The sequence below is a fragment of the Lissotriton helveticus genome, chromosome 10 (assembly GCF_964261635.1).
Source record: "Lissotriton helveticus chromosome 10, aLisHel1.1, whole genome shotgun sequence".
NCBI classification, from domain to species: domain Eukaryota; kingdom Metazoa; phylum Chordata; class Amphibia; order Caudata; family Salamandridae; genus Lissotriton; species Lissotriton helveticus.
The window spans coordinates 1,110,935,967-1,110,959,899 of record NC_136071.1 but is presented as its reverse complement, the minus strand read 5'-3'; the positions used below and the strand labels follow the sequence as shown (position 1 = coordinate 1,110,959,899).

The following is a 23,933-nucleotide window of genomic DNA, read 5'->3' as shown; positions in this document are numbered from 1 at the left end:
ATGGCGACCTCGTAGGGCCTTGAACCATTGCTGGATATCATCGTTCTTATAATATTCTTTGACCACATCCTTGGGAATATGGACCTTGGGTTCCACCGGGGGAACGGACTCTCGGGTTGCCGATGTTCTGTTGTCTTCGGTCCGGGCCTTTAGTTCGATCTCCTTCATGCTGCGCTCGTGCTCCAGCTGGAGTCTTTTCCCTTCGTGTTCTCTCTGGAGTTTCTTCTCCTCCAGTTCTCTCTGGAGCTTCTTCTCCTCCAGTTCTCCCTGCAGCCGCAGCTGCTCGATGGCTAGTTTTTTCTCGGCCAGTTTGAGTTCTCCTTCCATTTTCAGACGGGCTAGTTCCAGCTCGTGGTTTCGGTTGCGTTCTCGGTCGGTCATCTCCTCTCAAGACAGACCTCTCTCCATGCTGTGAGTCCGCGTCGGGGACTCTGCTCTTTCGTGCTCTGGGGCGTGGGTTTCGGTCAGGGGTGCTCCCTCTCCACCGTCTTCTGTCGGCGGGGGAGGTTGTGCTCCGGCCTCCACCCAGGCGGTCAGGGCTTGATGAAAGTCTTCTTTGGTGTTTAATCCAGTTGTCGGGATGTGGAGATCTTTGCAGAATTGCTTCATTTGCCGGTGCGTATAGTCCTTCAGGAGCTCCACCCGGAAGGTAGTCTCGTCTTCCGTGATGCTCATGGTTGTTTTTCTTTGTTCGGGTAGTGTGTCAGTACTGTACGATCCCTAGACATAGGTTCTTATCCCGACGCTGCCACCAATGTTAGAAGGGGCAGTGAAGCGTTGGCGGTCCGAGGGCCAGGTTATGCCCACCCGGTCACCCCAAGACCCACCTCTCCTACAGATCTTGCCGAGTCTTATTGTGAGGTCCTCACCGGGGAGGACTTCGAGCCTAGGATCGTACACACGGGGCCCACACCACACCTACGAACAGACACCTGATGATCTGAGAAACAAAAATAATTCTGAGAAGTTGTGTCAGTACTGGTATTCTCTGGTGACTGTTTATTTTGCAGTGATCTAGCCTTGCTGACAAACAAAATAGGCCTAAACCCGCTTTTTCAGTACACAACTTTCTTAAAGTAGCATTTTTTAAATTGTGACTTAAAACCCGACTTTACCATTAAAGAGGATTTTAAATTAAAATTCCTCAGACACAAACATGACATTCCTACCTACTACCAATCAAACGTTTGCACTTCTTAAATGTAATAAGATTATCCTATGGGAGAGGTAGGTCTTGCAGTAGTGCAGAATGAGTTTAAGAGTTTTTCACTATCAGGACAGGTCTAACATTTTAATAACAATGTGTCCTATTGGCTGTTTTGGGCCTACCTTACGGATGACTTGTATTTATTAAAAAGTGAGTTTTAGGCTTGGCAAATGGGTTATTTTTCCAAGTCGAACTGGCAGTGTCAAACTGCTGGCAGGCTGCAATGGCAGACTTGAGACATGCTATGTTTTACAGGGCAACTTAAGTGGGTGGCACACTAAGTGTTGCAAGTCAGACATATAAGATTCTCACCTATGTTTCCGCAGGAACGTCATGGATTTGAAGTAAGGTCCACAAATTCCCCAAATCACCTATTGCACCCGACACTATCAAGGCAACAAGGAGGCAATGGTATCCCGGGGAAGAAGGGAAACAAAACAAGGAATAAAGGGGAAGAAATTCCACGTTGTCACTCAAAACCACAGGACCCGTCTGGGTAAGGGAATAGGCTGTAGACAGGAGAGTCTCACCACATAAGTTAGAGGAAAAAAATATACATCTACTTGCTTGTATATCTTCTTGTTTTTCTTGATCCCCTACCTTAAGGTTTCCCTTCTTCAGAAAACTGGGTGGTAACATGTAACAGTGGTTAGAGCAGTGTTTGGTGCTATTCTCTTAGAGTAGCACGAAGAAACAATCCCCCTAGTAACTCTTTAACAATTTAAATGATGCAAAAGAAATACTCCTTAAATTCAGGTAATATAAATGTCCTCCATGCTTCTTTTTAGATTCCAAAAAAGAACAGAGCGGGTCCTCACAGCGCAAGAGCACAGAATCAGGTAAGTGAAGCAAATAAACTATATTAGGAATAACATGACAGCGCAGGAGCACTGTTACCATGTAAACCAAAATGCTGTGTAGTCTTAATCTGTGATTCCTTCTCTTTTATAATTGCAGGTCAGAAGTCCACAGGTATGCCAGGAGGAGACGCCACACAGGATTGAATTCCACAGAAGAGCTGGGAGAAGACGCCTGGAAACACGCCTAACACAACCGGAGTAAAACGCGACGAGCGCGACAACCCGGAAGACAACAGGTGAGACAGGAAGTTTCCAAAACGCTAGAACGCGAAGCGCTGCCGCTTGCAAAAGGCTGGGTTTAAACTCGTCCGACCTATTCTTGCACATGCACATTAAAGACTGGCAGACAGCTGACCGCCTTCCTCGAGACGAACGGATCCACGAAGTGGGTGACCCACTTGTGGGACACCCCCGCGCCGCACGGCCACCAGCTGCTGCGTGTGCCCCCCTGCTGTGCCCTCTGCCTCGCTGCCTGCCGCGCTGCCGGCTAACCCTGCTTTCACTGCTCAGTTCTGTTTGTCTAATCATTTGTGCTTGTTTCCTTCCTTCGTAGTTTTTTTTGCCCGTGTTAAGTGTCTTTTTTAACCATCATTTGTGCTTGTATTGTATTGTTTTACCTTCGTGGTTTTTGCCCGTCTTAAGTGCCTTTTTTAACCATCATTTGTGCTTGTATTCGCAGTCTGCCTTCGTGCTTCCCGCCTTCCTCGCCGCCCCCCGCTTCCCGCCACCACCGCCGACCCCGCCCCTTTTTTTCTTCTGTTCCCTCCCCGCTCCCGCCTCCCAGCTGCTCCGCCCACCCGCGCACTTCGCCTTAAATGGCGACCGTGCGAACGCGCAGCGTTGACGCACAGCGGGCGCGCCGATTGTGCGCCGAAGGCGCGCCAAAGGTAAGCCCGTCTGCGCCCGTCCGCGCCTGGACCGCGCCCAGTGCCAGGACCCCTGGCCCCCACCGACAGAAGCCGACCCGACGATCCTACAACGCCGCCGATCTCATCGCACTCAACACCGGCCGCATCCCTGGATGTCATCGTGCCGCCCCGAAGCACACCCACGGACCCTTCAGCTGCCACGCCTGCAAATTCACCTGCACCCGGACTCACCCTGCACCTGCACTCGCCAAGCCGAACATCAGCAGCAACCACCTGAAGTGCATCCTGCTCAACACCCTCTCCGTCCACAGACACGCCGTAGAACTCTGGAACCTCCTCGACACCACCGCCCCTGACGTTGCCTTCCTCACCGAGACCTGGATGAACGCCTCCTCAGCCCCAGACATCGCCATCGCCATCCCGGAGGGCTACAAGATCATCCGGAGGGACCGCACCGCCAACCTGACGGGAGGAGGCATCGCCATCATCCACAGAGACACCATCCGCATCACAACCAACACCGACGACACCCTAACCACCGCTGAACACCTGCACTTCCAGATCCACACCAACCCGAAGACCACCCTCAGAGGCACCCTGATCTACCGACCCCCGGGTCCACGCACACGATTCAGCGAGGACATCGCCGACTTCGTCAGCCCGCATGCCCTCCCCTCCGCCGACTACATCCTCCTGGGGGACCTCAACTTCCACCTAGAGAACAACAGCGACCGCAACACCATCAGCCTGCTCGACAACCTCGCCAACCTCGGACTCAAGCAACTGGTATCCACCCCCACCCACCTCGCCGGACACACACTCGACGCCGTCTTCTCATCCAGCAAAGACGTCACCTTCAGCCACGCAACAGGACTCCACTGGACGGACCACAGCTGCGTCCACTTCAGCTTCAAAAGAACAACGATCCACCACCACCAGCAACAGGTTGCCCGAAGAAGCTGGAACAAGATCACAGCCGACCAGCTCACCGCTTCCCTGAGCCAGCACCCCCCCGCCAGCTCAGCGAACCCCAGCCAGGCCGCCGTCAACCTCACGAAGTGGATCAACAACGGCGCGGACGAACTCGCCCCTCTGAGAACCCCGCCCAGCAGACCCTGCAGCAGAAAAACACCATGGTTCACCAACGAACTAAAGAGCTCCAAGAAGAACTGTCGAGCCCTCGAGAAAGTCTGGAGAAGGGAACCAACTACGGACAACATGACCACCCTCAAGCTCGCCACCCGGAAACACCACCAACTGATCCGCGCCACCAAGAAAAATACATACAAGGACCGGCTGGACAACAACGCACACAACTGCAAGGAACTCTTCAACATCGTGAAAGAGCTCTCCAACCCCAACGCCGGAAACAATGACATCACCCCGTCGCAAGACCTCTGCAACTCCCTCGCTTCCTACTTCCACAACAAGATCGCGGACATACACAACAGCTTCAGCAACCAACCAACGCTAGCCACAACCGCAACAACGCCACCCACCACCACCCTCCGCACCTGGACCCCGATCAGCACCGAAGACACCATCCGCACAATGAACTCCATCCACTCCGGATCTCCGACTGACCCCTGCCCTCACCACGTCTTCAACAAGGCCGACGCTGTCATCGCACCCCACCTGCGGGACATCATCAACACCTCCTTCGACACCGCCACCTTCCCTGAGAGCTGGAAGCACGCCGAACTCAGCGCTCTTCTCAAGAAACCCACAGCAGACCCCACCGACCTCAAGAACTACCGTCCCATCTCGCTCCTCCCGTTCCCGGCCAAAGTCATCGAGAAGACCGTCAACAAACAGCTGGCCGCCTTCCTCGGAACGAATGGATCCCTCGACCCCTCACAGTCGGGCTTCCGAGCAAACCACAGCACTGAGACCGCCCTCATCGCTGCCACCGACGACTTACGAACTCTGATGGACAACGGAGAAACAGCGGCCCTCATCCTCCTGGACCTCTCCGCGGCTTTCGACACTGTCTGCCACCGCACCCTAGTACAGCGCCTCAGCAACATCGGAATCCAGGACAAGGCACTGGAATGGATCACCTCCTTCCTCGACGGAAGAACACAGAGAGTCCGCCTACCACCGTACAAGTCAGAGGCCACCAAAGTCATCTGCGGCGTCCCTCAAGGATCCTCACTGAGCCCCACCCTCTTCAACGTCTACATGAGCCCCCTCGCGGCCATCGCACGCCAACACAACCTCAACATAATCTCCTACGCCGACGACACCCAGCTGATCCTCTCCCTGACCAACGACCCCGCCACCGCCAGAGCCAACCTGCACGAAGGGATGAGAGAGGTAGCCGAATGGATGACGACCAGCCGCCTGAAACTGAACTCGGACAAGACGGAGGTCCTCATCCTGGGCTCCTCGCCCTCCGCCTGGGACGACTCCTGGTGGCCCCCCGCCCTGGGCACTGCACCCAAACCGACGGACCACGCACGCAACCTGGGCTTCATCCTGGACTCCTCCCTCTCCATGACCAGACAAGTAAACGCCGTCTCCTCGTCTTGCTTCAACATCCTGCGCATGCTACGTAAGATCTTCCGGTGGATCCCCACCGAGACGAGGAAGACGGTCACCCAGGCCCTCGTCACCAGCCGACTGGACTACGGCAACGCCCTCTACGCCGGAACCACCGCCAAGCTCCAGAAGAGACTCCAGCGGATCCGAGACGCCTCGGCCAGACTCATCCTCGACATCCCCCGACGCAGCCACATCTCCGGACACCTGAGAGATCTGCATTGGCTCCCGGTCAACAAGAGAATCACCTTCCGTCTCCTCACCTACGCGCACAAAGCCCTACACAACCAAGGCCCGAGCTACCTCAACAACCGGATCAACTTCTACACTCCCAAGCGCCTCCTCAGATCAACCAGCCACGCCCTCGCCGCCGTCCCCCGCATCCGAAGAGCGACAACAGGAGGAAGGTCCTTCTCCTACCTGGCCGCCAAGACCTGGAACTCACTCCCAACCGACCTGCGCCTGACCCAAGACCACCTCTCCTTCAGGAAGAAGCTCAAGACCTGGCTGTTCGAGCAGTAGCGGCACCCCCCCCCCAACCCAGCGCCTTGAGACCCTACGGGTGAGTAGTGCGCTCTATAAATGACCTGATTGATTGATTGATCCCTCGACCCCTCGCAGTCCGGCTTCAGAGCCAACCACAGCACCGAGACCGCCCTCATCGCAGCCACCGACGACATCCGGACCCTGCTCGACAAGGGGGAAACAGTGGCCCTCATCCTCCTGGACCTCTCCGCTGCGTTCGACACTGTCTGCCACCGCACCCTAGTCCAGCGCCTCAGCAACATCGGTATCCAAGAGAAGGCACTGGAGTGGATCATCTCGTTCCTCGCCGGAAGAACACAAAGAGTCCGCCTCCCCCCGTTTCGCTCCGAGGCCACCGAAGTCATCTGCGGCGTCCCGCAAGGATCTTCACTCAGCCCCACCCTCTTCAACGTCTACATGAGACCTCTTGCAGCCATCGCACGCCAGCACAACCTCAACATCATCTCCTACGCCGACGACACCCAGCTGATCCTCTCCCTCACCAGAGACCCCGACACCGCCAGAACCTGCCTACACGAAGGGATGAAAGACGTCGCCGAGTGGATGAAGGACAGCCGCCTGAAACTGAACTCGGACAAGACGAAGTCCTCATCCTGGGATCTTCGCCCTCCGCCTGGGACGACTCCTGGTGGCCCCCGGACCTGGGCACCGCACCCAAGCCAATCGACCACGCACGCAACCTGGGCTTCATCCTGGACTCCTCCCTCTCAATGACCAGACAAGTCAACGCCGTCTCCTCAACGTGCTTCAACACCCTGCGTATGCTTCGCAAGATCTTCCGCTGGATCCCGACCGAGACCAGGAAGACTGTCACCCAGGCACTCTGGACTACGGAAACGCCCTCTACGCCGGAACCACAGCAAAGCTACAGAAAAGGCTCCAGCGCATCCAGAACGCCTCCGCCCGACTCATCCTGGATGTCCCCCGACGCAGCCACATCTCCAGCCACCTGAGGAACCTGCACTGGCTTCCAGTCGACAAGAGGATCACGTTCCGGCTCCTCACCCACGCACACAAGTCTCTCCACGACCTGGGCCCCAAGTACCTCAACGACCGCCTGACCTTCTACACGCCCACCCGCCAGCTACGGTCCACCAGCCTCGCCCTCGCAGCCGTACCACGCATCCGAAGAGCCACCGCCGGAGGAAGATCCTTCTCTTACCTGGCTGCCAAGACATGGAACTCCCTCCCCATCCACCTTCGGCTGACCCAGGACCATCTCGCCTTCAGGAAACAACTCAAGACCTGGCTGTTCGAGCAGTAGCATACCCCTTCCCCCAAGCGCCTTGAGACCCTCCCGGGTGAGTAGTGCGCTATACAAATGGTATGATTGATTGATTGATTTTAGTAGTTCATTGCTCCCGTCCTCGCGCAATCACGACAAGACATGCATGTAATGTAATGGGCTTGTCCGCAATGTCACTATACAGTACTAACCACAAACTTTCAATTCCTTAAGAAATCCTCACAGAAGGTTAGAAAGTTATTCTTCGATCTCCTCTTGAAAGAAATAGAGTCTCATGAGGGATATAGAACTATTTCTCGATAGATCTGCAGGGATTAAAGTCACTCTCACCCCACCCTTGATACTATTGGGGGTGATCCCAGATCTGAACGTCTCCCACGGGGAGTTTATATTCGTTGCTATGGCAGTTTTTAGACTCTCTATAGCCAGGGCCTGGCTGGATAAAACACCTCCTGTAAAGCAACACTGGCTCGCAAGTCTTTTGGCTGCTTTTAACTTGAAAAAGGGAATCTACGCGAGGAAGGGCAGGAGGGGGAGGCTGCTCGGGAAGAGAATCTGGGATCCAATTCAGAAATGGAAGGAGGGATTGTCGGCGGGGTGAATGCTTGCAATAATATATAGCCTGTGCCGTGATATTTGCTTTCTATGTGTGTTAACGATTTGCCCATAAGAGACATAAGTTTGCTCATTTGATATTATATAACTTGTTATTGCATTTTCTTTTGTGCTGTGCTGTACTATATGGAAATGGGGGGAAAACCTTTTAATAAAAACTATTTAAAAAAAATGAAGGAAATAGTCTCCACACAGCACTGAATGGTAACGATAGCAAAGCTTGTTCAGATGGGCTCATGGCACAAACATGTGTTAAGGTTTCCAAGAAATAGTCTGCTTACGCAAGAATGAGCCTTAACAAGACTGCGGCATCTTTCCACAGCACATAAAATATTAAATGACAAAGGGTTTTTTCTTTAAATCACTTGAAACTTGAAGCATTTGTCTTCTGGCCCGGAATAATGAGCAGCACTGTAACCAGGTCTTGAATTTGCTGCTGCACCTAGTTCTATAGCTATACCTTTGGATTTGAGCATACATTATCTATATTTCAGTATATTAATATATACGCAAACTAAAGCATGCCTGGCAAAGAACATATCACTCTAAAAACATAGCATATACGTTTCAAATTTGACATGGCACCTCCTCCCAGAATGTCCGATGCAAAAATGACTGAATTAACAACAGAATGACCTTCCTCTTTACAGGGTTCGAGCATATTCAGCCAACATTCATAAAGGTGAAGTATTTGATAGATTACCTGGTTTAAGTATGGCGTTGTCTGACACCCTAAAACGAGTGAGTTTCTGTTTGGGTGGCACCCCAGCCTCTCTGAAAATCTCAAGTGTCTCCTCACTCTTCTGCATAACACAAGAGAATTTGAAACAGCCACTTAAAATTGAACGTCACAATAGCGACATAGTTAAAAGGCAATTCATGCAAATTCATATAAAAGAACATATACCGTCTAACATTGTTGACACTAGCATATCAGATAATCTATAGACAAAACACCAACACAGGAAGAGGGGTGGTGTTGGCCTTAATAATATATGAGGCAATGTGCCCTCTAGTAGATTAGATTTTGGTCCGCAAAAAACAAACAATTAAATACACCTTCTCGAGACAAGATATAAATTAGAAACCATGAAGGTTTATTAAAATGTTTTAGTTCATTACAAAAGGCAAAATAAGGTTATTTTAAAAATAATTCAAAATAAAATCATGTATAGTGAGTTACCAGAAGGCTCAAAAAGTTGCAGACTTAAGTAATGCAGCATGAGGTCGGACTTAGGGTCTCCCTCAATGGAATTGCAAACTTCTCCAAGTCCAAAGAATGCCAATAAATCAATGCGAGTCTGCTTTCTAACACTCAGGAAAGCAACACTTGCTCATCAGCAAAATGAGCCCAATTTAATAGGAACATACACAGTAAAGCAATCAGTCAGCATGAGGTGAGCAAAAGGTTACATAGAATCACAATACAAAATAAAAAGCAACAACACCCTAAATGAACAACAATTACTGCCCTTTTGCCCTAATATCAACGGATGAGAGACTACAGGTCTAGTTCCACATAATACAATGATAGACTTATAAAATAAAAAGGCCAACTCAGGTCAGGCAGGAAAAAACAGGAGAAACAGTAACATTTAAGAGGAAAAGCTTCCTCTACAGCTTACAAAAATATTTTAATTAATAGAGAACTAGAAGGGTTACAAAACGTATTCAACAATGAATGGATGGAGCTTGGGGCTAATTTGGCCAAGTAAAAAAAAAAACAGTTCTGTAAAGTAGAATAAAGTCGCCTCGGTTGGAAGTAATTCTCATCACTAAATTTTCTTTCTTTATTTATTCATTAAAAATCTGCTCTAACAAACTGACTTGGTAGCATGAGCATAGAGAGGAGGGGAAAAGTACCTGTGGTATTGGAGTCATGGATGGTGATGCCATGCCTAGGGAGACCTTCAATGATATGTATATCATGCTGGAATCTTGAGGGGGAGGGAGGAGCAGTTGGCCAGAGAAGCTGTTGGAAGCTGGCTGGTATTCCTCTCTTTATGTTGGAATAAACTATTTTCTCCACCACATCTCCGCTATGGACTCATTCATTTAGTCCCTGCCAGGAGAGATTACTACACTGGTGTAGAAGTGGTTGCCTTCCAGGATACAAGGTTCCGATGTGTGTGGCACATTTTGCATTTCTCAGCTTTGACAGTAAGATTGGAACTATCCAACCTACCCTATACTGCCCTATAGCGAGCATTGTGTTCTTCAAAATCCTTGCCAAAGACCAGGATATCATCTTGATACACACAGACACCCACAACCCCATTGAAATGTGTGGCAACAATAAGAAAGGAGAAAGACCAGAGTGCATAAGTGGTGAAAGAGAGATTGAAGAAGCTTAACGTGAAGAGTAAGGAGAGTGCAGAGAAACCACAGGCAAATCCCGGTAAGTGTTACAGGAGCGATAAAACAGGACACCTTGCTAATGACAAGACCTGCTTGAGAGGAACGTGTACCAGGTGCAATAAAAAGGGGCACTTTGCGTCAGCGTGCAAGGCAGGAAGTGTCAGTACTTGTGTCAAAAGGATTTTGGTAGAGGATGATCCGGCAGAGGTTGAACATGCAAATGAACCTCCAGATTTTGAACGCGAACAAATCTCTTACAGATAGGTTGTGGGGGCAAGAAAACTAAGGTTAGCCCTATTGATACCATTTGAGCTGAGGGGGAACCAACCAAAGTACTATTTGACTCTAGTGCAAAATCACAATTTTCTCTAAGAAATGTTTCCAGGAGAAACATGAAGGAAAAATGTAATTGTTAAAACCTGATATTATCTGGTACGCATATGGTGGTAAACCAATATGCCTACAAGGGTATTTTAAGGGGCTCACTGAGTATAAACAATGATGTGTCTCGGGCAAGATGTATGTCTCTGAAAAAGGGAATAGTATCATAAGTTGGATGCATCAAGATGAACCTGCCGTCATATTAGACCCTATTGTGAAAGCCCCATTTGCCTTAAGGAAAGGGTGAATTTCCTCCTCGAGAATGGTTTGTCGAAGGTTAATATTGCTGATAAAATAAGGAATGCATTTCCAAATGTGTTCAGAGAGGATCTAGGTTGCTTGAAAGATTATCAGCATGAAATAAGGTTGGTGGCTGGGGCTCAACCTGCACATTGTACGGTTAGGAATATCCCCCTAGCCCTCAGAGATGAGATGCAGAAGGAGATTGAGAAACAAAGTTGGAGGGATAATAGAGGAGGTAGAAGGAACGGAGTGGCTTGCACCCATGGTTGCAGCACGCAACCTAACGGCAGTTTACGACTTTGTGTAGATTGGAGGCATCTCAACCAAAATGTCATTGTTGATAGTTACCTACTCCCGAATATTTACGAATTGTTGTTGTTACTTGGGGGTGCAAAAGTTTTTAGTACCATCGATCTCACCTCGGCCTATCACCAGGTTGAGCTAAGGGACTCTTCTAGAGATTACACAGCAATTATTACCCCTTTTGGAGCTTTCAGATAAGGCTGACTGCCGTTAATTTGGTAACAGCAGCATTAGTTTTTCAACGAGCCATATAGAAAGTACTAAAAGGGGTTGTGGTTGTCTCTGTTTAAAAAAATTATATCCTGGTCTTTGGCAAGGATTTGGAAGAACATAATGCTCATCTTAGGGAAGTATTGGGTAAGTTGGATAGTTCCTATCTTACTATCAAAGCGGAGTAATGTACATTTTTTCACCACTAACGTTGATTATTTGAGGCACAACATCACTGGTGAATGGATAGCTCCTAAGGCTGAGTTGGTTAGTACCGTTGAGCGCATTTCCTCGCCTGCTTCAAAAGAAGAGCTCATCACATTTTTTGGGAATGGTTGAGCACTATGATAAATTTGTGGAAACATTTGCAGAACTGAGTGTCAACATGAGACATCTGTTCAAGAAAGGTACGGTGGTTGTGAGAGGGACTTTTTGCTTTTAAAGGAAAAGCTCAGTTTAGCACCCAAATTAAAGAATTTTGATCCTCAGAAGAAATTAGTCATCATCACCGATGGCAGCCTTAACGTTTTGGGCGCAGTTCTGCAGTAGGAGAGTAGTGATGGTGGCATGGATACCATCATGTTTTTTTCTCGCGAACTGCAAGAGGTTGAGTCAAGGTATTCAGTGATTGAGCGCGAGGCTCTTGCTGTGTTTTGGACCATTAAAGAAGTTGGAGACATTTCTGTGGGGTGTGAGGTTTAAGGTTACAACTGATCACAAACTCCTAATTGAGAATTTTATGAAAAAGAGGATTGACTGTTTCGGGAGAATACATAGGTGGGTTGTAGCTTTGCAAGAGTTTGATTTTCACATTAATTAAATCCCAGGGGTGGAGATTGGTATTGCCGACCAGTTATCCAGGTTGGTCTCAAAGGAAAAACCATGGGGAAAGCGATACTGATATGTTTAATGAGGAGTCAGAGTATGTGTGTGTGTGTTGGAGAATGATAGGAGCAATGGCGTGAAAACTTCGACTTGGATCCCTTACTCATAGAAGTGTTGTTTTTGGCGAGGAAGGGTTGGCATTCCAGGAAACAAGGTTCTGATGGGAATAGAGCATTTTCGGGTATGAAGGTTGAGTTGAATATATGTGAGGTCTTTTGTGTCAGGGTACTCGACTAGTGCCTCCAGTTAATCTACATAAACAACTAATGGACTTTGCTCATGACTCAGTTGGGCATGTTGAAAACAAAGGAGACGTTACGTCAGATGCACCGGTGGGCAGAAATGGACATACAGATTGAAAGAAAGATGCAAGACTATTTGCCATGCTCTTTAAGTGAGAAATCTAAAAAATCTAGGGTACAGCCCATGTTGATAAGACAACGCCCCTCTGGGCCGTGGAAGGTGATTGCTTTGGACATCATTGGTCCAATTCATAGCGAGGGTCATCAAGCCTATGTGTTGGTTGTGGTAGATTTGTACTCATAGCTCAAGTCTCATAGCTAGGGAAGGTATTACTGAAACTCTTCTGACTGACAATGGGGTTAGTCTAAAAGGAGATGGAAGGATTTTGAAGTCATTTGGCATAGCACACAAGAAGTGTGCACTCTAGCACCACGAGACAAATGGCATGGTGGCACAATTAAACAGGGTTCTCAAGGAAACCATTATGCTTGCAAAGTCCAACTCACTGAAGTGGCAAGAGGATGTGGAAAAGAAAATCAAATTGTAAAGGTTGACAACCCATAGCACAACGGGGAAAACTCCATTTGAGCTGTTTAGGAGAAGATGTCCCATTTCCATGATTGAGCCTTCTTGGGTGCGGAATTTTAAAATGGAAATAAAAGGCGGGGGTGGGGTGGGAGTGGTACAGCGTATGGTGAAAAGGAAGAAAGAAAAGTGTCGGACAGAAAATGTACTTTTGAAGAAAGCTATTGTTGCTGTGGGTGAATTGGTAATGATCAAACGTACCGGGATGGTTGATGAAGAAGCAAAATAAACTTCAGGCTAACCCCCTCCTTTTCTTTTTTTTTATAAACTATGCGAAGGACTGTTAAATAGCCTAAAAACTTGTGTTGAGTACCCTGTATAGTACACTGGTTGCTGCCCATATCAAGGTTGTTGAAAAATCCAATCAAAAAAGTCCTAACCTGTTTGGGCTTTATCTTATTGTTTCACCTATTTATAATTTTTTCAGTTTTTCAATGTGTTTACTCTTTCTGAAGAACTGAACTCGAGCTTCTACATGTGTAATGTTGAATTTGTCGTCTGTGTCATGTCCAGGTATTGTCCAAAGTTATAATTATGATGCTAAATATATGTAATACTAGCAGCCCGTCCCGACGTTGTCTGGGTATGAATTGCTGCCGGCCAGTAGTATATTGTTTTGTAGGATTTCGTTTAGATAGCATTTCTTATCTGTGTCAGGCCTGTGAAACTCTCCGATTCACAGTGCACTGCTGATGCACTTAAGAGTGCGCGTTCAGTAGTGTGTGAACTCGAGTTTCCCTACTTTATTTTTCCTTGCAATATTATATAGCGCGAACTCGACAACATGGCAAGAACACAATTTACATTACAGAAGAACACATTCATTTGTGGTAGGCACGGGGAGACAAAGCGATTTGCCTGGAATCACAGGATGTTGAGTTGATGCCGAGATTCGAACGTAGCTCCCCAGCTCTAAAGTTCGCAATTCTAGAACTTGTGGCGGGAGGTGTGTCTAAAAGTGTATTTCGGTGCTGGCCATCAATGAGAGAGACCTGGGAATTTTTCAAATGGGTGGTGAAAAAATAGGAGTATGTTGCTGGAGATGTGATGCCGTGCCACCAATGTACTTACCGGGGAGGGTAAACACCCATTATTCCGCAACTTTCTTTCCGCATTCAATCACTCCACATACTTTCATTAAGAAAGTACCATGACTCCGCAATGCCATTATAACGCATGGCATTACATTTTATATGCTTTTACCACGCATACATTTACAACGAAATTCGCTGTAAATGCATGAATGGTAAAAGCATTTTTTTATTTTAATGTTTGGATATGGTAAGTATGGGTTTAGGGGTATATGTTTTGGGGTACTGAGGTATATGTTTTGGGTTGTTTGGGTATTTTAAGGGTTCAGATATAGTTTTGGGTTATGGGGTACAGGGGTAGTTTTAGGGTTTAGGGATAGATATGGGTTATGGGGTAAAGGGGTAGTTTTAGGGTTTAGGGATAGGTATGGGTTTTGGGGTACAGGGGTATTTTTAGGGTTCAGGACTAGGTTTGGGTTTTCGGGTACAGGGGTATTTTTAGGGTTATGGGGTAGGTTTTGGGGTACAGGGTTATTTTTAGGGTTCAGGGCTAGGTTTGGGTTTTGGGGTACAGGGGTATTTTTAGGGTTCAGGGGTAGGTTCGGGTTTTGGGGTACAGGGGTATTTTTAGGGTTCAGGGGTAGGTTTGGGTTTTGAGGTACAGGGGTATTTATAGGGTTCAGGGCTAGGTTTGGGTTCTGGGGTACAGGGGTATTTTTAGGGTTTAGGGATGGGTTTTGGGGTACAGGGTATATTTATAGGGTTAAGATGGGTTAGTGTTTAAGGGTGTTGTGGTATTTTAAGGAGTAAGGATGGGTTATGATTATGGGGTGCAGGGGTATTTAAAGGGAGCAGAGTGGGATTAGCACACGATATGAGACATGGCATGAAGGGCGGAATGTACCACACGCTCCCAGCGTTTGTCACGCCCCCAGCAAACGCCCACAGCACAACGCAGACACGCCCACAAGGGACTACTTTGCTGGCACGGTTCTTTTACCTTTTAAATGTATATGGTGGGCGTCTGCATAGCCTATGTTCTTCTGCTGCAACTGCCCTTTCCAACGCTGTATTGGGTGTTGTGATTGGTGCTGTGGTTCCTGAGATTACCCGCCTCAAAGGTTTGGGCTCTCTCTTTATTATATTAGTATAGATATAGATTTGTCAAATCAAGTTTGTGGTCTGTCGAAAAATTGTTTGATATGTGGTCCTTGTGAAAACCGATGGAACCCTCCAAAACTAGATTTTTTAATGAAAATGAATTCTTCAAACAAAGAAATTAAATTAAAAACAAAAGTTTAAGTCACATCAAGTGTCACATGTGATCTTATGAAATGATGAGTAACTAAATATCAGTACTGGCATGTGTGTTGTGAACTTGTATATTTTGGCATGTTCGGTCAGAAGTTTTAAATTTGAAAGTAGTATTGCTTGAACCTGTAAATGCTTTGCACATTCTTCTGAAGGGTGATTTTATTTCCACTGAACTTGCACCAAGTTTATGTCAGAACATAAATGGAAAATGGCGCAGTTCTCTACCACGCAGAACACCAGTATTCGACATCCTCAAAGGCGAACCGAAGTACAGCATGAGGAAGGAGTAGACATGATTAGGTTAGGGCAGGGGAGTTTGTGTGATCTGTGATTTAAAGGGTCCACTTCAAAGACAAAAGGAAGAGTTTTTCCTGCCTCACTGGAGACCACAAGGGCAAGGCAAAGAAAGGAACTACAGGGAAATGGATTGAAAGGTAGAGAAGCTGATCTTCAGAATACACACACACAAACTCTCTATGCTGAAGACTGCCGATCAGGCAATTCAGCTGGTGATGAATTAATCTGTAAATAAATAGCAAAATAATTAAGAAGGCAACAAGTCAAGAATGTACTGAGATACATTAAAAACATTCACATTTATAAATGTGCTCAAATAGCATTTTATCCCAATAATAGTAACTTGGTTTTCAATATACAGACAGACAGACATGCACAATGGCCAGAATAAATACAGCACAAAACTCACCCTATTTTACAATAAATGCTTTGGCAAAATCAAGCACAGAAGCCTAAATATAAACCAATGTTATACTATGTGATCTTTTGAAGGACTTACAAATGGGTGAGAAACTACATCCCAGCCAGATCAAAATAGCGGAGGCCGAAACGGAATTACATTTTATTTGAGCTTTTGCAAATAACTAGTCACTGGTGGTGATGTTTATATTATATAAGGAATCAAGATTGATATCACTAATATGAACTATTAAAACATCATAATAACTATAACTTATATTTTAATGGGGTTAGCTTTAGAAGTTGGGAGCCATGCTGGGTTCCAGTTTTTAATACATGAACATAAAAAGTATTTTTAGATGGGCAAAGCAATAAAAGTTATTATACTTGATATATTTTCTTTTCAGACCATGAATAAAGTGTTTTAGGAAACCCCCAGAAAGGAACGATACTGCAACTATGGCAATCGCAATGATTGTTAGCTAAAATAAATTGAAGAGTCCTAGATTTGCAGATTTAATCAAAAGCAGTCGGTGAGATTTTTCTCTCAAGTGATGTTTCTGGGAAGCAATTTATACGGCGGACAGGAGTTTCACACTTGGTTAATCCAATCCATCAGTCGGTTGCTTATAAGGAAAATAAAACGGTCATCTGAATTATCCTCCAAACTTGGAAAACTTTAACTGATGTTATATCAATTTAAAATATGAATTTAGAGGAATGCAAAGTGTCAAGTGATCATAGTTTCAAGATTTAAATGAAAAGATAAGATTAATAGATATACTTCAAAACAATCAAAAAATAATTTTATGAGTTTACTTTTAAGTGAGGAGGATACTCCTGAAATGAATGAACTGGTGCTGAATAAAATACTTGAAGCAATCCCAGCTATATAGTGAAAACGCAGGGATAAAGGTATGGAACTTTGTAAAGGGGCCTAAGTCGGGCATAAAAACAGCACAACCTCTTCTAACCATTACAAGTTAACATTTTAGCTAACAATCAGATCATGGGTATATAGATTTTGGAGCCAGCACTGTAGTCCGAGAAGACATGGGGGTCTATTAGGATGGCGGGCGGCCCGCCACCCTAGCGGTGCTGGGACTGGCCGCCAGTGGTGTGGCGGTCCCGCACCGCCAATTAAGATGCCACCGACACATTCAAATTCTTTCCCAACAATTCAAGAGGACATCAAACCATTCTAACATGGGACGGGACACAGGAAGCCACACATTTTCCCCATTTACATATAAAACAAACCAGCACCAACAAGAAACGCGAGTGACTCAAAACAATTCAAACATATTTACCAATCTTAAACTAGGCTAGCGGAAATTATTATTATTATTAAGTCCATCACATATTCATTTAATCTGGTGGAAATACGGATACACATCTTTACTTTACTAATTCTACCGTTTGTATGACGGAACAACGCAGGGAAATATTCTGCATGCCTTTACCACACATTTTGTACCCCGCATTTCTTTTAGAATGATATATATCTATATATATATATATATATATATATATCTATATATATAGATAGATATATATATATATCTATATATATAGATATATATATATATACCCCTGTCTGAACTTACCCTAAATGCATGGTAAAGGCATATGTTGTAAAAGCATATACACTCGAAAAACATGGCAAGTAAAAAATGTGTGGCAAAGGTACAACATGGTAAAAACCTTGTTGAAAAAGCTGTTTTCCACTCTCCCAAACTCAGTCATAATACCACACTCGTCTCCAGATTCTTCCACTGTACTTGCGTTAGTTCCTACTGGCACACTTATCAATAATATTTGAGGTATGTACACCTCCCCTTTCTTCTCGCACAACCAATCAATGTCTGCATACATATAATTACTCTCACTCAAACATTAACCATCTTCTCTCTACACTTAGCCAATCGACTCACATGGCAAAAACGTCCATGACTCAACCTTGCAGAATTATTCAAGCACTCCCTACCTGCAAAGACTCCGAGAAACGAGGGACGTGGCGTGGCAAGCCAACATGGCGGACGTGTGCTGAGCCAGCTCTGTCCAGCCCGCCAAATATCCGAAGTTTATCCTTACTCGCTGGAGCTATACTAGCTCATATCGACGTCTCTGCAGCGGCGTATTGGTTACGGCATCACTCGGTGTAGTTTGGGAGCCCGTGGCCCACGGCGGGGGAGAGGCCTAGCAGTCGACAGTGGTGCCGGGGAGGGTCCCAGTGTTCCTGGAGAGCTGCACTAGCTGACCAGGGTGTGTGGCGCTGCTCCGCCACTCTGCGGCGCGGCCCGAGGCATCGGCAGAGGGGAAGGCCCGGTGGTCGGATCGGGCCGGAATTAGGAGACGAGGCATTAGAGGGGAGTGCTGCGGTCTGGGTACCCTAGCGGTGGGGGTGCCTGTTGAGACAGCGGTTGGCGATAGGGGCGGCCGGTCTGTTCTCCGCAAGGGCCCCCCGACATCGTAGCGGGGACCGGCGGCACGATTGGGCCGTGTGGGGGGCTGCCGATGCCGGGGGACCTGTTAGCTGCCCTGCAACTTTTGGAGACACCTCGGGCCCGCAGTGCCTCCTCGCTTCCCAGCATTGTGAAGGGGGTTCGGCGGCGTAATTGGGCCGCATTGAGGTGGCCTGAGAGACTCTCAATTCGGCTCCATCCTTGCCCTCCTCCTGGAGCGGCCTTGTGCTGTCAGGGGCTTCGTCCCTCCCCCCCAGAGTCACTCCGGGCCCGCGGGGGCACCCACATCAGCGGCGGATCGGACCGCGTGGGCATCTGCTGGGCCCCTGGGGCTGGGGATTGCTACTGCCAGCGGTGGGGATCCTCGACTGGGACGCGTGGGGGCCTCTCCTATTAATCTGCGACCCCATCGCCTCGGCGGTCGGTTGGACCGCGTCCATGTGACTGAGAGCCCCTGGCGGGGTAAGGTGCCCGGGGTGTCCTGTTGGCCTGAGTACTGAGACGTCTGCTGCCCCCCCGAGTTCAACGGCAGAGGAGTAATAGACTATCACAATCCCAGCGGCGCTCCCAGTCTTGCGGTTCCTCCTCTCGGGGGGCCCTATATCAGGGCGACAGACATTGAAACCCTGACGTATAATGTCAGGGAGGTGTTGAAGATATATTGGATGTTTCTCGAAAGTCAGAATCGAGAGGCAGGGAGTGACCAGTGTGTGCGACTTTTACTTCTTTCCCAACAGGCTTGTGCCTCCCTTTTGATGGACAAAGCACGGCAGGTCTGGCTGGCGACGCGCAGCAGAATATATCAATTGGGTGACAAGTCCAGCAAGATGTTTCATCGAATTTGTCAGGGCACCTTCCAGGCCCAGGAATTCTGGACGCGGCAGGAACACAGATTACGGACCCCCCTGCCATAGCGGACAGTTTAGCTGCATACTATGCAGATCTCTATGCCCCCCGGGAGTGTTTGCCGGCATCCACCATTGATAAGTTTATAACAGGCTTACCACCCAAAGAGGTGTCGGACGAGGTGCGGGATCAGCTGGAGGCCCCCTTGATGAATGAGATGCTGGGAATGACCCTGGGAGAGCTCAACCCTGGCAAAGCACCTGGACCCAATGTGTTTCCAAGTGAATTATTTTGCCGCTATAATGTACAGCTGGCCCAGCATTATCGGGCGGTGGTGGAAGAGGCCCGGGAAATGGGCTGGAACCCCCAGACTGGAGGCATGCAGGGATGGTGGTGTTCCAGAAGCCCGGTCATCCCCCAGAGCAACATGCCTCATACCGGCCCATCCCTCTCTTGAACGTGGAGGCAAAAATTCTGGCGAAGGAGCTGGCTAATCGCCTTTTGTCCTATATCACTACACTTGTACATCCTGATCAGGCGGGGTTCATCCCCCAGAGGGAAACCAGACACAACATTAGGAGGGCACATGTAGCAGTCGCACCTGTTCAGCGGATTGGGGAACCGGCGGCACTTCTTTTAGCGGACATGGACAGGGCCTCATTCACTGAGCAGATGCCAGGTGAGGTGAGGAGTACTCCCACAAAGAGATGGGGGAGTACAACATTTTTTAAATTTACCCTTTTTTTGACCATTTTAGCTACAAATAGAGCAATAAATTGGACATTGATGCCAGTACTAAAAGACGAAATATTGAGTAGCAGTGTTGGAATATTTTCTGGATCGTTTCACGTAATAATTTACTATGTTGAAATGTATTTCAGGAATGAACTTGAAGTTCCTGTGACATCCGACAACCAAATTGGGACTTACAGGAGCTGGAAGGGTGTATTGCATCCATTTATTATAATTGTTTTTCTTGCACAATTTTTAGTCACAATTGCAGTAGCGTAGTATTAGATTGGTCCTGACGAAAGCCTGGTTTAATGACACCTTTGTTGCAGAAACATGTAGACCTGCCTGTTTCTCGCTAACGATAGTTATTCTTTCAAACTATTAGCACTCTGTTTTTAAACTTGACACTAGGATAGCGTCTATTAAAGTTATTTGAAGTGTCCTAGTAGTCAATTTTAACTCTTGCGCATTGTTCACATTTCCTTTTTTTGCACTGCAATTTTTCAGCACCACTGTTTACAACTTCATTGTGGCTGTATCGATCACTGGGTTGCAAATTTCAGTGCAGTCTTCTACATCATGTGATGTGGACTGCACTGTTTATACAACCTACAGTAAATCCCAGATGATGATGCTCTGCCATTGGGGGTGGGCTGATGGGATTTTCTTTCACTGTGTGAAAGTTCGATCTGGACTCTGTGGCCTACTTCTTCTCATTTCTCGTCTCACTGCTTGTAGATTGGTAGTTTGTTGTTGCTGTTTTTTAAGGGCTTTCGAATCCCTGAGCTGGGTGTACTTATTTGAATTGCTAAGCAGACTCAATTTGGGCCCACGCTTCCTCTCCTATATAAAACTTCTATATACGGATCCTTTCTCCCTATTTATGCGCCTTAGCCATGGAGCCCTTAGCGGCGTGGGTGCGCATTGATGCACATGTACGGGGCTTCGAATGGGCCACGGTTTGTACAATAGGATCGTGCTATACGCGGATGATGTCCTCTTTTTTCTCACGACAGTTGATAGGACGGGGCCATGGCTTCTGTGTATCATGCAGATCTTTGGGGAGACGTCGGGTCTATACATGAATCCCCGCAAATCCACATTGTGGGATCTGCAAGACCGAACAAGAGTGGGCACGTGGACGTCCTCTGTCTAGTTGGCGGCAGGAGGATTGAAATATCTGGGGGTGTTTCTCTCGGACATACCGGCAATTGCATGGGAGCGGAACCTGGCACTGGTATGGGAGCGGGTCCTTCCAGATCTTGAGTCCTGGTCCCGTATGCCCCTGACATTGTTCGGTAGATCGGCAATATTCAAGATGGTGGCGCTTCCCGGCTTCTCTACCAGCTACAGAATCACCCGTACCCGAACCCACCCAGATGGCTGCGGCTTGTGAATTCTGTGATTGGGCAGTTTTTGTCGGAGGGGTGAAAGGTGCGCGTAGCACTGCGTACATGCTTTTTGTCCACCTACTGTGGGGGTCTTGCGTCCTCGGATATTCTCTCCTACTACAAGGCCTCGCACTTGCTGGTCCTGAATGAATGGTGGTACGGTGACAGGGGTGACCCGGCGTATGCGCTAGAATGCCAGCTTATGGGACGCCACACACTACACACAATTTTGTACTCGGCGCAGCTGCGGGGTACGTTGCCATCGGCCACGCAGGTGGTGTTCTCGATTTGGAGGCAGGCGCTGCGCGCATGGGTTGGTGGAATGTCCTGACTCAGGAGACCCCTTTGTGAAATAATGGGCGTCCAACTGGCGGCCTTTCAGGGTTTTAGGGGATGGGACGATATTGGCATCTCCACCCTGAGAGATGTCCTGAGGGGCACAACACTACAGCCATTCCGGGATCTCCAGAAGGAGTTCCCCATGCCACAGTCACAATTTTATTGATACCTCCAGTTCCGCCACGCCCTGTCCTCCAGCCTGCATGGTCTGGAGTCCCTCCCTGAATTTAGTCCATTGGAAGCTAAAGTGTTTATGGGGGACTTACCAGAAAAGAAGATTTCCCGAATTTACCAGTCCCTGGTACTCATTGCTTCCCCCACACTTCAAAAGCTCCGGGGGGACTGGGAGGGGGATGTGGGCAGTCTGGAGGAGGAGGATTGGACGGAGGCCTTTGCGGCCCCCGCGGGGGCGTCTTTAGCAAAGCGACTTCTCCTGATCCAGTTCAAATATCTCCACAGGATCTACTTTACTAGGGCACGGTTGTGGCGGGCGGGGCTGATTGCTTCCCCATAGTGTCTTTGTTGTGGTCGGGAGGATGGCACATTCATACACACGGTCTGGCGGTGCACATCTCTGGATCGCTTCTGGAGGGGGATATTTACATGCCTTTCCCAGCCAATGTCTACAAACGACATCTCATGTTATTAGGCTTCACTCTGGCGAATTGAGACATTGTAAAGCTTGGAAGGCGGCGCAGGCCCCCTCGGTGGCTGTCTGGAAAAATGGATTGGATTTTTGCATGGCGTTGGAAATTCCTAATTTTGGAGCCAGGGGATCCCCGCGCAAGCATTATAAAATATGGAATCGATGGGCGGAGTATCAGGGCCTATGGTTGGAGCCGCCAGCGGTAGCGGAGCCTCATTTACCGGGCTAAGTATCTGGATCTGCATAGACGGAGGGAGTGGGGGAGTCGGGAGGGTGTGTGTTCTCATGCTAGGATTATTCGATTTTACATTAAGGCTGTGGACAGGATTATGTGGAATTAGTACGATCTTAAAGGGGGTGGAGTGAGGGAGTTGGGGGGTTCTATATCATTTAATGTGTCCTGGTTAGGCATTGTTGATTTTGCAAACAAAAGTCGATTGCTTTCATGGTCATGTATGGTCTGATTTGGCAGATGCCTCTGGTGTGCAGAGCTCTGCGTTGTATATGCAAATTGAGAAATAAAATAGGTTAAAACATTTTTTTTTTTTAAAAACACTCCGAGAAACAACTTTCCCTTTGGAAAACTTACAAACTCTCTTAATCTTCAGCCAATTTCCTTTCTCCCAATTTGAATACTTAGTACCATGTTTAGAATCATAAAACTTCTGATACACAATGCTGAGTTTTCCTGATATTCTCCTTTACTGCCTTTGGAGACCACTCCACTCTCCTTGCAACACACATCTATCAAAGATTACCCTTAATATAAAGTTCTCTACCCCTCATCAAAATAAAAGGACCAGAGCCTGTCAAAGACAGACTCTTTACGACCACACCAAAAACAATAGCAAAACTATTGCTATTGTTATTATGCTTTCAGTACAACACTGTCTGCTTAATCTTCTGCCCAGGCCACAGAGGTTGAAGGTCAAATATAAGTTTGCATTTTTGGGGTTGATCTTGGCAGAACGCCATATTGCTTATCAATGACTTAGATCACATGGTCTGTCCCTTGTACCCTGGGAGAGAGATCTGTTAAAATGGGCTACTGCAGCGGAAATTCAGATGATAACCGATGCTAAGCTTCCAGAAGATTTAGAATTACGGTCTGCAATTCTCAATTTGTTGATATTGGAAAATAAGTATAGATCCCAGCTATGAAGTGGTATTGTTGTTAAATGATCTGTAATATAGTGAAATATTGATGACACCTCTGATTATTGCTATGGTACGATTTTCGTTTTCTTCCCATGCCGCCTGTATCATGTTTTAAACTTGAATATGTAAACTAAAATTAAAATAAAATACCCTAGAAAACCACATTTTCAAGGTTGTAGCTCCACTTGTCCATAACATTTCTAGCACTCTCATGTTGTTAGGA

General features: G+C 47.4%; 1 protein-coding gene across 1 annotated transcript in view; it reads right to left on the bottom strand.

The window, feature by feature from the left end:
• Positions 1-23,933, bottom strand: part of MRPL3 (mitochondrial ribosomal protein L3) — a 347,579-nt gene that overhangs the window by 202,417 nt on the left and 121,229 nt on the right. Inside the window, exon 5 of the mRNA XM_078663875.1 lies at positions 8,588-8,687. Coding sequence (XP_078520001.1) covers positions 8,588-8,687 — 100 coding nt within the window. The remainder of the gene's footprint in view (positions 1-8,587; positions 8,688-23,933) is intronic.